Here is a 16,171-nt window from a genome sequence, read left to right on the forward strand (position 1 = left end):
AGTTAACCTCTTTGGTCAAGAGGTTTTTTTCGCATGTGGCGGCTTTTCTTCCTGTCGACTGCTCTTCGTCAACCTATCTCTCAATTTCATTAATCGTTGGTTCTCAGCACGACAAACCAATAACTTCAGTCTTCAAAGACTCTAAAACATCTAGCGAATATCGTGATGCGACCGAAGATCTCGCCTTCGTTCTCAAGACACCATGTGAGGCCTAATCTTCTTGCTTGATACTAAAGGTGGCTTTTCCTTCCTCGATCATGTCATCGACCTTGTTTCCTAGTCACCAGAGGATTATTGGTAATAGCTCACTCTATGGATAATTGGAATAATTCGAAAATTCTCACTAACGTCGCCAGCGGCGCTGGACTGGTTCGACTTCCTATTTCCGGTCCCAATAACGTTCTTCTCTGGCCTCTGGGATGACAAATGCTGGCCCGGTATGCACTCGTTATTCAGCCTCTGGCACAGGTATTATGAATTTCAATGGTTTCACCCGCCATGAACAGCTCCCAAGAACTGCAAACAGTCTCGTGAAGTGGGAGCAACGGAGATCAATGCAAAACATGAATTCATTGGTCGTCGCACTACAGATCAGGTCAATGATCCCTTCATTCTGTCATACGCACCGAATGACATGTGAAGTGGCAGACGCCCCAACATTTCAATGAGGGAAAACATTCTCACGATGGTAAATTTGCTTAGAAAGAACGGCGAGCTGCTCTCGGGCTGCTGGCGTACGCGTACAAGACAGAAGCTAAGCCCGGCTGGGAACTTGTGCTACCCCTAGCTTCGACACCCGAGGTTGGTCTACGACCCTGGTATGTCGATAGCCATGATGCAAGACACGGCTGGACCGTACAAACCTGACTGCGTCTCCGTAGTAAACGTCTATTCTGGATAGCGTTTGCTCGTCACCCGAGACAATTGGTCCAGAAGGCGCGCTACGGTGGAAGAGCACAGGAGATGCTATCCACAGACCCCACAAGGCATTACGCTTGATTTTATCTTTAACCCCTGGCTTAATTACTCCTTAAAAAATCCGAACCATTCGGACGTGCAGGTGATTTAATTAAGGCCGCTCTGATTCGTCGGTGCTTCCCCGCAAAGTACGGGAGTCGCACTAAGATACACCCTCCGCCGCCTAAGCTCCCACATACCGGGGCTTGGCATTTGACTACAGCCTCAATCGCACCCGTTTACAGTCTATGCCGACGCCAGAACCCATGTTGTGGCACAAAGATGATGACGAGTCACCGCTACGTACGCAGTTTGCAAAAGATTGCGGGAGCATACTCGCCCTGCCAACTGGAGTTGGTAGTCGGGAGGCAAATCATCATGGCGATGTCTTCCCTTGCTGAGCTGGTGTACATAAGGACGATGAGAAGCAGTGGATGAAGTTCTCTTCTTTTCTCACCACCACCAGTCTTCTTTCGCTTCTTATCGGTTGCTCTACAATTTCCTCTCGCTCGAGGTTTTAACATTCTTTTTCGGCTTCTCCTTTTCGACATTTAACTTACAACCCAAATTACCATGGTTGCCATTACCCGCGTCGCCGTGGCGGCCTCTCTCCTCCTGACCGGTGCTGTTGCTCACCCGGGTGAGGAGCATGACCCTCAGGTCCACAAGCGTGAGATGGCTCTTCGCCGCTCCGTTGCCGCCAACAACCGCCGGGCTCTCAACGCCTGTGCCGGCTCTGCCGCCGATGTCGCCCTCAAGCAGCGCGCCATCCAGCGTCGTGATGCCAAGCTCAAGGAGCTTCGCGCCAAGCGATCTATTGCTGCCAATGGTAAGTCTCAACAGTTCTTTCGCAGATCCAAAATCAAAGTTCGTGAATACTAACAACTCGACTTCCAGCCCCCATCCGTCGCCGCACTGAGGAGAATCTGAACACCTGGGCGGCCATTGACCACGCCTCATCGGAGGGATACACTCTCGATACCGACCCGGCTACCCTCTTCGCTCAGAACGCTAGCTGTGTCGTTGTTCCCGAGACCACTATTGGTCCCTACTGGGTTGCTGGTGAGCTCATCCGCAGCGAGATGACCGATGGCCAGTCTGGTGTGCCTCTGCATCTCGATGTCCAATTTGTCGATGTCGCTACCTGTGCTGGAGTGCCCGAGATCCTGATCGACGCTTGGCACTGCAACGCTACCGGCGTCTACTCCGGTGTTTCCGCCACCGGCCAGGGTGGTCTCAACTCCACCTTCGGTCGCGGTGTTCAGCAGACCGATGATGATGGCGTTGTTGAGTTCGATACTATGTTCCCGGGTCACTACACCGGCCGTGCTACTCACATTCACGTCAAGAGCACCTCCGGCGCTACCGTCCTCGACAATGACACTTATGTCGATGGTACCACCAACCATGTCGGCCAGCTCTTCTTCGATCAGTCCCTCATTTCCGAAGTTGAGGCCGTCACCCCTTACAGCACCAACCAGCAGGAGTTGACTCTGAACTCTGCCGATAGCATTGCTTTCGGCGAGGCCACCGATGACTACGACCCGTTCGTCCAGTATGTTCTCCTCGGTGACGACATTTCTCAAGGTGTCCTGGCCTGGATCACCGTTGGTATCAACACCACTGCCGACTACTCCAGCTCTGCCAGCGCTGCCGCTCACTACTATGCCGGCGGCGGTGTCGACACCTCCTCTGGAAACTCTGGCGGTGGCCCCGGAGGAGCTGGCGGCCCTCCCAACGGCACCTTCCCCAGCGGCGCTGCTCCTAGCGGTGCTGGTCCCAGTGGTGCTCCTCCTGCCAGCTCTGTCTCTTCTGCTGCTGTCTCTGCCACTCCCTCTACTTCCGGAGGCTCCAAGGCTGGCTGCAAGCGCAAGGCCAAGCGTCAGTAAGCATCTCTAAATGCATGGACGCAACATAGCTTGTATTCTTCTGTTCTTGTACTGGGGCGCCATGATACCCATTGTGAGATCTTCAGAGACTGGTGCTGGGTCTGGCATATGGCGAGTTTCACCTTCTTTTCGAAAGACTCTTTTGAACAATTGTATTTGTATGGAAAGAAAATAAAATCGATTTGACCAGAGTTTCCCTGATTCTTCTTTGCAATTTTCGTGACTGCAAGAGTATCATGATTTTCCCCTTGTACCATCTATCTCACTTTGCCGATGTGGTCAGAGAATGAGGAACGACCAAGAAAAACCAACGCTCGCTCGCGGGATGTTGGTTATGCACCCGCCGATCAAGTTGCAGTCCCCGTCGTTTCTGGCCCCATCCTGATGCATAAAGCGTTGATTAAAATTGCCTGTCCAATAAGCGCCAGTTGATCACACTGTTGGATTCGTTTCTGCCATTACATAATAATCGGGCTCTTTCAATCACCCAAAGCCGAGTTGAATCCGATTGAGGGGATTTCGATGTTTCTAACCAAGTTGCAGACAACGAATGCGACACTTTAGCCAAAGTCGCTTGTTCTGACCCAGGTACTATGCTTACCGCAACTGCGTATACTGAGCTGACACTGCCACCTCTTCCCAGGAATCTCCTCCAATATGCAAAACGACGAGCTCACGGCACCATCTCAAACACCAGATGTCGCCTTGAAAACAAAGGATAATGGCTACTCCAAACCGACGTCTTCAGACGGTCGTATAAATAAGTCCGAAACAGACTTACCGGCACCGTTGGTACTCGCTTTAGGTCAAGTGGTGTCAAAGTTGTGCTCGGTCTGCCGCGAATTTCCCAAGGGAAGAATCGCCATAAAATTCAACGACGAAGAACTACACACAGACTTGCGCCCATACCATCATTCCGTATCGTCTTTGCGAAGGTCTGTAAGCGCCGGGTGCTATCTCTGTGAAAGTCTTCTGCAGAGTTTCGATGAATTCGTCGATGGATCCGAAATGGCGACTGGTGTGAGCGATACTTGTTCTATCCAATGCACCATGAAGATTGCAGACGATATCAAATTGACTGGCCACGAAATTTCGCTTTCGTTCTATCTATTTGACAGCGAAGGGCACAAGGTGACAAGCGCTCGATGTGGCCCACCGTATGCAAGTCCAGACTTGCTTGCATCTATGACTTTCAACTCCATCACCAACTGGAAATCGAGTCTTGGGCCGGAGTTCTTCCAAGGTAAGCTCTAAAATTCTGCGAATTAGTACGATCAAAGCTGAACAGTGCCAGAACCTTCCCCCAAGACAACGAGTGCAAGATCTGCAATGAGTATGGAACTTGCGCGTAGCTGGTATGAACAGTGTTCGAGAGATCACACTACTTGTCGGACTTGGAAGCTGGATACACGCATTCTGCCGACCCGTCTGCTTCATGTCTCGAGACCACACGGTTCACATGCCGTTTCGGCCAAGCTCTGCCTGACAAAGAAGTTACCAATATCTACTCCTTATGTGACTCTGAGTCATTGCTGGGGAAACGGCAACTTTCTGAAAATGACAAGCGTTAACTACGAAGCATTTCAAAAAGAGGTGCCCGTTCACGAGCTACCGAAAACATTCAAAGACGCAATGGACGTCACTTTCGAGCTCGGTATCCGACATATCTGGATAGATTCTCTTTGCATCATTCAAGATTCGAAGGAGGACTGGACAAATGAATCCAAGATGATGGGGGACGTTTACCGATACGCGGCATGCAATATCGCAGCAACCGGCTACCAGCATGGCGAAACGGGGCTGTTCGGGGAGCGACCCCTATTGCCATTTGCGAATCGTCTATGGCATGTCGATTGCCTTCTAGTTGACGATACGAGACCCGACTGGAAGTTGAAGGAGCTCCGGTTTAATGGGTTTTACATGGATATTGATCTCATCGACTACCAAAAACATATCACTTTCAACGACCTCAATTCCCGAGCGTGGGTCGCCCAAGAACGAGCTCTATCACCCAGCATCCTTCATCACACACCAGGAAAGATCTGGTGGGAATGTAATCAGCTCATAGCCAACGAAACGTTTCCGTTAGGTGATTGCGCTGAGTGGTATCAAGGTCTTGATCCTCCAGAGGGCAACATACGGTCGTTGAAGAAAGATGACGAGGAATCTGTGTACTCGTTCTGGAGAGACTTTACGAACCACTACGCCGGCACTTACATCACCTTCGAAAAAGACCGCTTGGCCGCTGCGGCCGGTTTAGCGCATACTGTGGGCGAGCTGCTAGACGATAACTTCGTTGCGGGTTTCTGGGAGAAAGATCTTATAAACTCGTTGCTGTGGACCCCCAGACGACACGCTCTCCGCCAGATAAGAGGCTTTCCAACAACGCAACTAGTCCCGTCTTGGTCGTGGGCTTCTTTATGCGGGGAACTCGAGACATGGATTTACAGCTTGAAGCCCGAATTCAACACCACAGACACTAAGCTGAGTTGCATCTCCCTCAGAGTACTTTATGACACTGTTGGCTTCAAATCCGACCTCCAGTTGGATTCGCTTGAAAGGTCCGCTGTACGGGGTCTTGCCATCCGTGGGCCATTGAGAAAAGTCAGCACAGATATGCTTGCCAGCACTGGCTTCTGGAGAACCTACAAATCGAAAGCAGTCAGCAGCTTTTCCTCATGGCAGGACAAGAAGTCCCTGAGTCCCGAGCTGGGAGAACATTGCGCATGATCAGGCATGGCGGTTGAATGATTCCACTCATCTGCTACCCTTGAAGAGAACATGGAATCACAAGGGGATAGTTGGTCTCTTGCTACAATTAGTCCCTGGGACAGGAGACCAAGCCACATTTCGTCGCTCAGGATGCTTTCACATCTCATTCCGAACGGCTGATGAACGCAACATACATGAATGCCTCGGTCTTCTGGAGCGGGATGGAGTGTATCAGCCTGGATATATGTTCGAAGAGCGCGGGCTTCAAGACATTGTTCTGATTTGAAAAATGCATTTGTGCATGCTATCGTGGTCCCGTTCTTCCTGCAGGGGGCGCCTATTACCGTTGGAATATCTATACAAATCCAGAGCAATTCCGTCCGCAGTTCAACCTCGAAATCTAACAGTCTCACTTCCGCGTAACCTAGTCTCTCAAGCGTAGACAAGCCACTAAGCCCTCACTGATTCCCAGGGACCCGATAACCACATACCTGCCCTCCTGTTCTATCTGAAGATCGAACCAAGAATTATTACTTTGCAATAGATTTATCAGTTGCAATCGATCTAACTACTAGTAATACTTAGCTCTAAGCTTTGATGTAGTAAAGGTTTCCTATATATAAACCTACTCAAGCTACAGATATTAACTGCTAAGAGAGTATAGATTAATAAGCATTCACGAAATAGCGACTTGTGAAGATGACGCTTAGTTATCTAGAAACTCTAGTTAGAAGTACCTAGTCGTCGTACAGTCTAAGACCGTTCTCCTCCCGCGCCCGCCGCCTCATCTCCTCGCTTGAGCATATCAACAACTCCCAACTAGCCGCATTAGCCTGACCCGTGGTCGAATAAACGTCCTCGTCGGGATTAGAGTCCATCAGCGCAAAATCATGGGCATAGATCCCGGAGTCGAGCCACGTCGTCGTCGGCTCCTTATTGCGGACCGCCGCGTCCTCACATTCGGAGTTTGTTCGCAAGTCCACAATATCGCACTTCAGTTCCTTGGCATGTTGCTCCAGGTAGTCGACATAGTAGTTTCTGTTGGGGCTGTTTGGCCAGCTGCGAGTCTGTGCCTGCCGCGCCTGGTCCCAGAGCTCCGAGCACGGGGGCGGCGCGAGATCCTCCCAGAGAGCCCTGTAGTCGCCAGCGATGCATGCCATGGCCACTTGCAACTTCATATCAGGCCGGCGGTGGACGAGCTCCTTCAGCGTCTCTTCCTCTGGAATCAGGGGCCACCAGATCATCGCGGGCACTTGGTGTTTGCTGGGGCTGGAGGGTGTGATGTGTGACAGGTCGTTGACCATGATGAAGCGCGCCAGGGCAGCAGTCCTGATGGAGCGGTTGCTTGGGTCAATTTCCTGCAGATACCACCACTTGGCAAAGGTGGTGTTGTGGTAGATGCCGCGAAGGACGGCCGCGTGTTCGTCGTGGAGCATTTCCGGCCGGCGGAGGCGGACATATCGTTCAATATTCCCCTCATAAGCCGCCATGAGGATCAAAGCATCCTTGTTGGTGGTCGGCAGGTGCGAGAGGAGGGGCGTGTAGAACAACGCAATGTGCTCAGGGGCGAGTTCCTCCTTGTTGGTCTTTTCCGATGAGGTTTCGTCGATGTTGTAGTCTTCGGCGATGTTGAAGTAGTGCTTACCCCAATCCTGGTACTTGTCTAGCCCGAGTCGGACGTCCAACGAGGACCGCACAGCTGTGTCACCATTCATAAACGCGGGCGAGGTCGGCCTGTCGGGGTGGGAAGACCGGGAGTAGTCGTCGAGAATTTTGTAGCACACAGGCTGGTGCATTATCGCGTCGAATATGGCTTTAGATCCTTCGTTTGAGAAATTGTCTCTGGCCTCTTCCGCGATAGAGATTTCAGGCAGGAGACCGAGTTCGTCGTAGAGGCCGGCATAGCCAGCTACGGCACAGGCCCGGCCGACCACATACCGCATGTCGGGGTAACGCTTTGCCAGTTGGCGGTACGTTTCTTCGCTAGCCACGTCTGGATACCAAATGCAATACGGCTTGTCATCGTCGGATGACATGTTCGGGATGGTGTTGCTCATAATAAGCCGAGCGTTGCGGGCGCGAGAAAAGGCTCTATTGTGCGATTCTGAGCAGAGCCTCTCGACTTCCGACGTTGCAAAAGCTTCATTGTGCCGAATACCATGTATCACGCACGCCGAGACCCAGTGGCTTAGATCAGTCGGCAGCCGGTGGCCACGGACTGCGTCTCGATGGTCGTCGCCCGGCGGCGGCCGTACTATGAACGCATCGTCCATCCTTTCAAATGAAATTAGGTATCTCAGTCGGAGGCACTAGTAGCATGGAATGAAGATGAAGAGGAGGAATATGGTCCAGTCGAGGACTCGGCGGATGGACAAGTCCCTTTTAGTGTCCGCGCATGTGTTGGAGCCACTGGAGAGAGTGTGAGGACCTGACTATTTGTTTGTATCTGCGGGGCACCCTAGAAATTCGGGCAGGTGTGTCAAACAACCCTAGTCACTTCCGATCAACCCCGGCATTGTGCCAACGATCTTTTAGGTCCAAATCATATGGACTACGTACGCTTATCAAAGTCGCGTTCTCTATGAATCTGAGATTCTACAGCCTGTGATCCAACAGTTTCACTTCCGGGTAACCTAATCTTTCAAGCGTAGACGAGCAACTAAGCCTTCATTGATTCCCATGCCACCGATAACCACATACCTGCCCTCCTGTTCCATCTGAAGATCGAACATGCGGATAAACTACACCCAAGACTTGTTAGTATGAGATCTTCGATATAGCAAGGACAGAGACACACTGAAAACTTACCTCCGGAATTAACTTGTAAATTTCCATCATGGCAATGTCCTTCCCCATGCATACCCGTGGACCCATCCCAAACCCAAAGTTAGCAGCTTCCATCTCAGCAAGGACTTCTTTTGTATTTCCACCTGTCTCTCCCTCTAACCATCTCTCAGGCCTGTAAACTTCCGGATCTGGTGCATAGAGCACAGGATCTCGATGGACGACATAGGAGAGGCTCGTCATTTCACTGCCTCCAGGAATCCATTTGCCATCTACGGCAATCCCTCCTGCAGGAGCGACTCTTCCAAAGAGCTGCGCTGCGGAAGGATTCAGTCTAATTGATTCCTTGACGCATGCAACGAAAAAGGGGAGATTCTCCCGCGTTTCTTCATGCTGAATTGGCGTGCTGAGACGACCAGCGCTCTCAGCTGCGGCCAGCTCTGCTCGAACGCGGGCAAGTACCGCCGGATTCTTCATGATAAAGCGCATAGTGCAGCCGAGAGTGGTGGCAGTTGTATCGGCGCCTGCTATGATGAGGAGCGTGGCATGGGCGCGCTTTTGATCGAGTGTCAAGGGCTGTCCATCAATGCGGGCTTCAAGGCAGCTGTCAGACGTGTTGGTGGTTAGCGCGGCGAGCTTCCAACATTGCGGGAGTCTACGATGTCTTACAACTGCATTAAATCGGGATACTCTTGCGAAAACCCCTCTTCGTCAATACGACGCTCTCTTTCGGCGACTTGTCTATTCGCCTCTCCCATGATGTATCCCACGCCGAACTTGTCCTCGGGACTGGGTTGAAGATATGGCCCCCACCAAGCCCTGGTGACTCTGTCGCGCAACCAGCGGAAACGTGTCAGGAAGGAGAGCGCGATCTGGCCGTTGCGCCAGGTGCGAAGAATTTGACGCTGGTCGGCCTTGTTGGAGACGAATCCCCAAGGCTCGGAAAAGCAGATCATTGTCATGATGTCGGCGGCAAACTCGCTTTTCTCAGGATGTGAGCGTTGGATTTGGTTGGTGATTTTTGCTTCGTTAGTGAATAACTTACACCATTCTATCACACAGAACAACAGGTTCATTCTTCTCTGCGACCTCGGTCATTTGTTGGAGGAATTGCTGGATTTGCGAATCGAAGCGAGATTCCCAATTACGTTTCATAGCCCCGATGGACCACTGGAGTTCTGTCAGCGACATCACAATGTGAGGCGATGGGCGGGCCATGTACATGAGGGCCACCAAGCGCTTTTCGAAGAATCTTGTGATCGTTGCTGTCGAGTGTGGCAAAGAGATGCGGTGGGCCAAGGACACCTGTGCCGTAGAATTCACTTTTCGTGTCGCATTTTGGGTTGCAGTAAATGTCTTTGAGAGCAGCTGGTTGAGGGAAGAGGAGGACATTTGGTGCGATGCGGATGGGTTTATCGGCTTCATCCATCAGCAAATTTGTTCAGAGACTCCATACCAGAAGACAGGACTGGTTAACTTACTTCCGTAGTGTTTTGCCAACGAGAGCATCCATTGGGGTTCCTTCTTGAGTACTGATATGATTGCGTGGGATATGGAGAAGGAAGCGGCGTACCATGGACCCTGGAATCTGGAGAGTGGGTGGAAGTACAGATTGTAAATGATACGTAGCAGGAGGGCTGAGAATATCGAGGCTGCTATGAGAGGCCCTAGGGACAGCGTCGAAACACCCACCAGCGTGACTTTTGGAAACGCGTCTGCCATTGAGTAATACCAGAAGTTCAACTGCCACTTCTCACGAGGAATGCTGTTTCTTTCTGTGTTGAGAGGAGAAGACGAGGCAGGAAGATGAAATGAGGGATAGCATCAGTGAGAGCGGGGTCGTGCGAGGCCAACAGGTATGGACTAAATAGGCAAAAGTCCTCTATGCCAACAGGAGGCCCTGAGGTGGTTGCAGCCTACCAAGCTGCAAGTGAAACATATCGGTCGCACAACATATGTGATAGTGCGTACGCATCAGTCGAGGAGCAGAAGCACATGAGAAACCGCTGATGTAATTGGCAGGGAGAGAGTAGCCATCCAACAGGGAGGCCCCAATTCGGACCATTTTGGTAAATTTCAAAGCCATTTCTCGGCATCACAGTTGTGGCTTGTTCAGCCTTCTGGGTGCTCAATGGCAAGGGGGAAAACAATGGCAGTTGTCGCATGAGAAAGCAGCGAATCCCAGGCCGAGCTTTAGTAAGAGGTGGTTGCGAGGTACTTACCAGCGACCTGCAGCTGAAGGCAGATATGTACCCTTTTCCAAACTAGGTAAAAGGTTGGGACCAATCAATCCCCCCGCGGTTGTGATTGCATACAACCTTGTTTCCACGTACATGGTGTAGAGGATACATCCAATCACGAGCAATGGCTTAACCATTGTTCAACGACCTTAGCTCGAATGAATAGGAACATAGGTTCCGACGGTAAGAGCTCTTTTCTCTGGACAATCTATCCGATGCTCGGCAGAAAAGTTTCGACTCTCGTAATAAACAAATCCTCGGAGCATAATTGATCGACATGACGTGTGTTGCGGGAAGTGAGATCTTAGTGCCGATGCTAGTACATTAGCCTAGCTCGGAAACATTTCGTCGACTTTTGACCTCACGATAAAAGTCCGTGGTGCGTGGGTTCGACATCCTAATGTCATCTTTGTACTACATCAATTTCTCTTGAAACAAACGGGATCATCTCCGGACCACTCTTGAGTTTGACTTGATCCTCACTTACACTGATTTCGACGGCCAAACAACAGCCTCCTTATTCACCATGGATACTATCCCCTCCAAAACGATCCAGATCTCGCCTGAAATCAAGTATCGATACTACATTTCCAAACCAACACAGCGAAAATTCCCGACCATTCTCTTTCTCCATGGCTTTCCCTCGAGTGCCGTCGACTTTGTCCCGCAAATCACTCACCTGATGTCCCGCGGCTACGGTGTTCTTGCGCCAGACCTCCTTGGCTACGGCGGAACATCCAAGCCAGATGACCCCAAAGAATACGTCTGGCGGGCAATGAGCGCCCACATCGCCGCCATTCTCGATGCGGAGGACCTTACCGCCGTTGTTGGCGTCGGGCACGACCTGGGATCTTGGTTTCTGAGCAGATTATACCACTTTTACCCCTCGAGGTTCACAGGCCTGGTTTTCATGGACGTTGGGTACGCGCCCCCGGGGCAGAAGTTCGACGTGGAACTCATCAATCGGATGACCAAGGAGATGACGGGCGAGGAACGCTTCCGGTACTGGGACCTTTTCACTGATGACGAGGGTGTGCCTTTGATGAATCAAAACGTTAAGAGCGTTGTGTCGCTTATGCATGCTTCGCCGGACGTCATGGTTGCGAATCTCGGGCCCAAGGATAAGGCGAGGGAGTGGGTTGCCGCCGGGCGCATCGCGCAGAGTCATTTCTTTGGGGATGAGAAGAGTGCTTACTTCAAGGACAAGGTGGCCATGTTTAAGGAGGGCGGATGGACGGGCCCGACGAATTGGTACAAGGCTTTGAGGGAGAACATGTCTTGGGATGATGAGGAGGATATGGAGAAGAAGCTGGAGGTGCCGGTGATGGTCGTGGGATGTGGACGAGACAAAATGACAGCCGCTGAAATGCAGGACCAGATGACAAGAGGATTTTCCGTATCTGGGTACAGGTTTGAGGTGCTTGATGCAGGACATTGGGTTATGCTTGAGGACCCGGAGGGTACAAACAGACTTCTGGAAGAGTTCATTGCAACTTTGTGAAGAAGTGTGGCGCACTGCAAAAACATGCAGCCATACTTGCGTCGAGATGACATATACAGAGAATTAAAATTTAGCGGAAGCCAAGGCGAGCCCAAAGTTATCGGGAACAAGAGGAGGAAGAAGGATGGTGATGAGAGCAGGGAAGTCGAAGTCAACATGCACAAAGTCCCCCCACCTGCACAAGTCCCCCACCATCCGCACAACTTCCCTTGCACAACTCCACCTAACCAACCAACCTCCGATCCCGACCGACCAACCGACCATCCATTTCGTCACCACGCTCGCCCATCCAAGGGTCCATCAGCTCGCGTGCGACCCTTGACGCATCCATTTCTCTTCCGCACCTCACCTCCCAACTCCCCTCCCTCCAGTCTTTTCCTAGTTACGTCCTATTCCCATTCAAATGACACAATCTGCCTTCTCAATATCTGAACCTACGTAAACCAACACGGCCGGAGCCCGAAAAATAGCATGAGGACATGCTCCTCCGCCGGCTCAATCCCGCAGCGGCCCGTCCCCTCCGCTCCGCCGGCGCGATCACACCTGAACACCAGCACCGAGCACAACCACACCTCCGAGCGTGCGCCACCCGCGCCTTCACGACGTCGCGCAGCTTGCGAAATGACGCCGCCGCCGTGAACCACTACGAGACACTCAAAGTCGCCCACGATGCCTCGCCCGCCGAGATCAAAAAGTAGAGCTCCCCCGGCCACGATCCCACCACAGCTTCCTAGCTCCCAAGCTCCCCGTGTCCTCCTCGCCCTCTGACCTGCCACCCTTTCAATCGCAATCGAACCTCCTATAAAGCTAACTAACAAACAACACTACAGATCCTTTTACGCCCTCTCCAAAACCCACCACCCAGACCACAACCCAAACGACCCCTCCGCAACCCGCAAATTCCACGCAATAGCAGAAGCCTACTCCGTCCTCGGCACCCCCGCCAAGCGCTCCGCCTACGACCGCTCCCTCCCCTCCTCCCACCACCACCACGGCGCCCGCCGCGGCTCCTACCACAGCAGCAGCACCGGCCCCGCCGGCGGGCGCCCGGCTTCAGGTCTCTCCCGCCGCCGCACCACCTTCCGCGGCCCGCCGCCGAGCTTCTACCGCTCGGGCGGCTGGGGCGAGCACTCGGCCAAGCGCCGCGCCGCGCACGAGAGCAATACGGCCTCGGACGCGACGGGCGCCGAGCCCGAGAGGCCCGGCATGGGTTTCGGACAGGACCCCTACGCGCACAAGCGCAGCGCGGACGTGCGGCACTTTGACAGCCGGGGACATACGCAGACGCAGGCGAGGCAGGATTCGAGGCGGGCGCATAGGATCATGGGGCAGGAGGTTACTGTAGGACACCAGGAGACGTCCGTCGGTGCCTTCTTGAGCGTGGCGGGGATGATGTTTTTTGCGTTTCTTGTCCCGTACATGATATTTGTTGGGCCGCGGAAGAAGGACAAGAAGGCATAGATGGGGAAGAGGGAAGGTGATAGACACACAAGAGTCCCTGATAGACACGAATCTCACGAATTGGAAACATTTTCACATGCACACTTGGAGAACATGCTGGGTCCCCGGTCGATCAAACTCTATTACTCCCCAGTTGATATACACTAGACAGGAGCCTCCCGAATAAGAAATGCGGCCGAGAATTGGACTCAAAATTTTTCCTCAAGAATACACGTTTTATAGCGTACAGAGCTTAGCCCTCGAAGGTGAAGCTGGCGCCGAGCTTGTGGGTAGCCTGGTCGAGCTTCTGGGTATCAAAGGAGGCACCAAGACCCAGGGTAACACCCTCGCGGAGGAGGACGTTGTAGGCAAGGGCGGCAACACCGTTGTTGTTGACCTTGAACTGTACGCGGAACTTTGTCAGAGACTGGTACCCACATCGGCGCGGGGGTGGGGGGGCAACGAACCTTGGCGAAAGAGACGGGGTCGATGCGGTACTTGGAGGCAACCTCGAGGCCGACGTTGTTGCCGGCCTTGGAGTTCCAGGTAGCCTTGGCACCAGCCTCAACCTGGCTGTTGACCTTGTGGTAGTAAGAAGCGGCGAAAACGCTCAGGTTGTCGCTGGCAGTGATGGCAGCGGAGTAAGAGGGGGCCTGGTAGCCGACGGCAGCGGCGTAGCCGGTGACGGTGGCCTTGTTGACGTCGTAGCCGGCAGAGGCACCAGCCAGGAAGCCCTCGTGGCCGACGACAGCGTCGATGTTGGCCTTGGGGCCCTTCAGGAGGTCGAAGAAGGCACGGGAGTGGAAGTTGGACTGCTTGAAGGTAAGGTTGAACTTGGCACCCTTGTTGGCGGGCTTCTCGGCGGCGGCAGAGGGGAGGAAGGAGAAGACACCCTCAGCCTTCAGGCCCTTGGCGAGGCTGTCAGCGAGCTCGACCTTGGTGTCGAGGGCGGCGGCGGTGTTCCATGTCTGGGTAAGGGTGAGGCCTGCGCGACGGTAGAACATTAGTAAATTTGCAAAACCAGGTTGAAAGCCCGCGCTGATAGAAACTGGGCTGCCGTGTAACGGCCCGTATATCGGACCGAAGGACACGTTAAAGCGCTCTAAACGACGGTGGGTGGTTGCTGTACCGGTAGCCTTGTCGGAGTATTTGCCCTCGATCTTGATGGTGGGAGGTCTGGTTAGCGGGGCCCATTGGATGCGTTGGCGAGGGGGCAAAAGCGCGACTTACAGCTCCGTTGGTGCTCTTCTCGTGGGAGGTCTTGCCGGTGACCTTGAAGGCAACGTTGTTGGGGGTGTTGCTCTTGAGCTCGAAGGTGGTGGCAGAGAGGTGGTAGAAGTCCTTGTTCAGGAGCTATGGGAGGCCAATGTTAGCTGAGTGGTTTCTTTGTCGCGAGCGACCTCGGCCAAGCACAGAGTCCAGAAAGCTTTCTGTGTGTTTTTACCCGCCGGACGCCCGCGAATACCCGATCAACGGGGGAGAGGAAAAGGAAAGGGAAGGGCGCATACGTCGTTGGACGACTTGGCGATATCTCCGAAGTTAGGAACAGACATGGTGGCTGATTTCTGAGAAGAGGACTTTTCTTGGGGAAAAAAATTGAGTTGACGATGGGAAGCGCAAAAGGTGACAAAGATGCGACGAGTGAAAAGGCGGGTTGCAGGTGTCCTTTCAGGAGATGTGCTGCTGCTGGGGGCGGAGCTGTTCGAGAAAATGTTTTGGTTGCATCAATTGGTTGACGGGGATTCCCGGCTCAATTCGGTCCGGAGGAGCTTCGTGGTTATGGAGAGGCGCTATGCCCAATCAGGAGACACGTGGGGGATGTGTTATTGGTTTGTTGGGATTGCAAGGCCAGCCGCGGGGGTTCGTAGCAGCGAGGAGTGGATGTTGCTGGCGGGGGTGTCAAGATGCTTAATGCGACCGGCTGTGATGCTTGGCTGGCTGCGATGTTTGTGTGAGGTAATTGGGAGGGAGGGCGAATTGTGAAATATCTCAGTTTCTAGGAGAAGAGGCTGCGTTTTTGGGCTGGAATCTGTTTGTGAAGGCAATATTCTCACTTGCCCTTTCCAAAACAAACGGAATGCTCACCCAGGCAGAAGAGGCTGACAGCACTTCTTCCCCCCCCCCCATGACTTACATCCGTATTTCCTTGTGCTGCGCGTACCTCGCCTGCCTGCTGCTCTTGGGTTTCCTCTGGTCTCACCGCAATCTGGAAGGACTTGCTGAGTCACTCAGGTACGGATCGCCCAAGGCCAATCATCCGCGCCTGATTGAGGGTCTCATGCCGGGTGATCGATCAATCACTGTTGCACACGAAGCAGCGTGGCAGCCCGACCAAAGTGGTTCCTGACGCGGGACATCGAGTTGGGGAACCTTCTAGGATGCCTCGATTACGACCCCAGAAAATCGACCCGTGACGGGCAAGGTCCTTCAGCGCAGACCCCTCAAGGGAGTTTGCGGCCCCTGCCTAAGCGCCCCTGGCTAGGCAAGATCGAAATGGCGACGATAGCACTGGAGCAGCCGCAAACCAACAGCACCGCGGTCGTCAGAATGGCATCAACAACAACATGGACCGTTTGTGACTCTAAATTTCTTTGTTGAGGTCTACATACTAACCCAGCCCTGGACCTGGACGCCTCTACCTTACCCGC

General features: G+C 53.0%; 6 protein-coding genes across 6 annotated transcripts; 3 read left to right on the plus strand and 3 right to left on the minus strand.

Annotated features, from left to right (window-relative positions):
• Positions 1-1,530: 1,530 nt before the first annotated feature.
• Positions 1,531-2,846, plus strand: CGCS363_v013431 (uncharacterized protein; the record flags this gene model as incomplete). Its single annotated transcript, XM_036645280.1, has 2 exons — positions 1,531-1,786; positions 1,855-2,846. The coding sequence occupies 2 exons, from the start codon at positions 1,531-1,533 to the stop codon at positions 2,844-2,846; spliced, it is 1,248 nt and encodes a 415-aa protein (XP_036489345.1).
• A 3,449-nt stretch (positions 2,847-6,295) lies between these two features.
• CGCS363_v013432 (uncharacterized protein) lies at positions 6,296-7,594 on the minus strand (the record flags this gene model as incomplete). The annotated part of the gene is made up of 1 exon (XM_036645281.1): positions 6,296-7,594. The coding sequence occupies one exon, from the start codon at positions 7,592-7,594 to the stop codon at positions 6,296-6,298; it is 1,299 nt and encodes a 432-aa protein (XP_036489344.1).
• A 597-nt stretch (positions 7,595-8,191) lies between these two features.
• gsfF-2 (Cytochrome P450 monooxygenase gsfF) lies at positions 8,192-10,064 on the minus strand (the record flags this gene model as incomplete). The annotated part of the gene is made up of 6 exons (XM_036645282.1): positions 8,192-8,299; positions 8,367-8,946; positions 9,012-9,323; positions 9,388-9,512; positions 9,565-9,761; positions 9,824-10,064. The coding sequence occupies 6 exons, from the start codon at positions 10,062-10,064 to the stop codon at positions 8,192-8,194; spliced, it is 1,563 nt and encodes a 520-aa protein (XP_036489343.1).
• Positions 10,065-11,108: 1,044 nt separating this feature from the next.
• Positions 11,109-12,083, plus strand: EPHX2-1 (Bifunctional epoxide hydrolase 2; the record flags this gene model as incomplete). The annotated part of the gene is made up of 1 exon (XM_036645283.1): positions 11,109-12,083. One exon carries the CDS (start codon positions 11,109-11,111, stop codon positions 12,081-12,083), a length of 975 nt encoding a protein of 324 aa, XP_036489274.1.
• Positions 12,084-12,562: 479 nt separating this feature from the next.
• Positions 12,563-13,544, plus strand: dnaJ-1 (Chaperone protein DnaJ; the record flags this gene model as incomplete). Its single annotated transcript, XM_036645284.1, has 2 exons — positions 12,563-12,777; positions 12,914-13,544. The coding sequence occupies 2 exons, from the start codon at positions 12,563-12,565 to the stop codon at positions 13,542-13,544; spliced, it is 846 nt and encodes a 281-aa protein (XP_036489347.1).
• Positions 13,545-13,776: 232 nt separating this feature from the next.
• On the minus strand, positions 13,777-15,076 carry CGCS363_v013436 (Mitochondrial outer membrane protein porin; the record flags this gene model as incomplete). Its single annotated transcript, XM_036645285.1, has 4 exons — positions 13,777-13,926; positions 13,991-14,683; positions 14,754-14,876; positions 15,032-15,076. 4 exons carry the CDS (start codon positions 15,074-15,076, stop codon positions 13,777-13,779), a joined length of 1,011 nt encoding a protein of 336 aa, XP_036489100.1.
• Positions 15,077-16,171: the final 1,095 nt, after the last annotated feature.

The sequence above is a fragment of the Colletotrichum siamense genome (genome assembly GCF_013390195.1).
Source record: "Colletotrichum siamense strain Cg363 chromosome Unknown KSG_Cg363_contig09, whole genome shotgun sequence".
Taxonomy (NCBI): Eukaryota; Fungi; Ascomycota; class Sordariomycetes; order Glomerellales; family Glomerellaceae; genus Colletotrichum; species Colletotrichum siamense.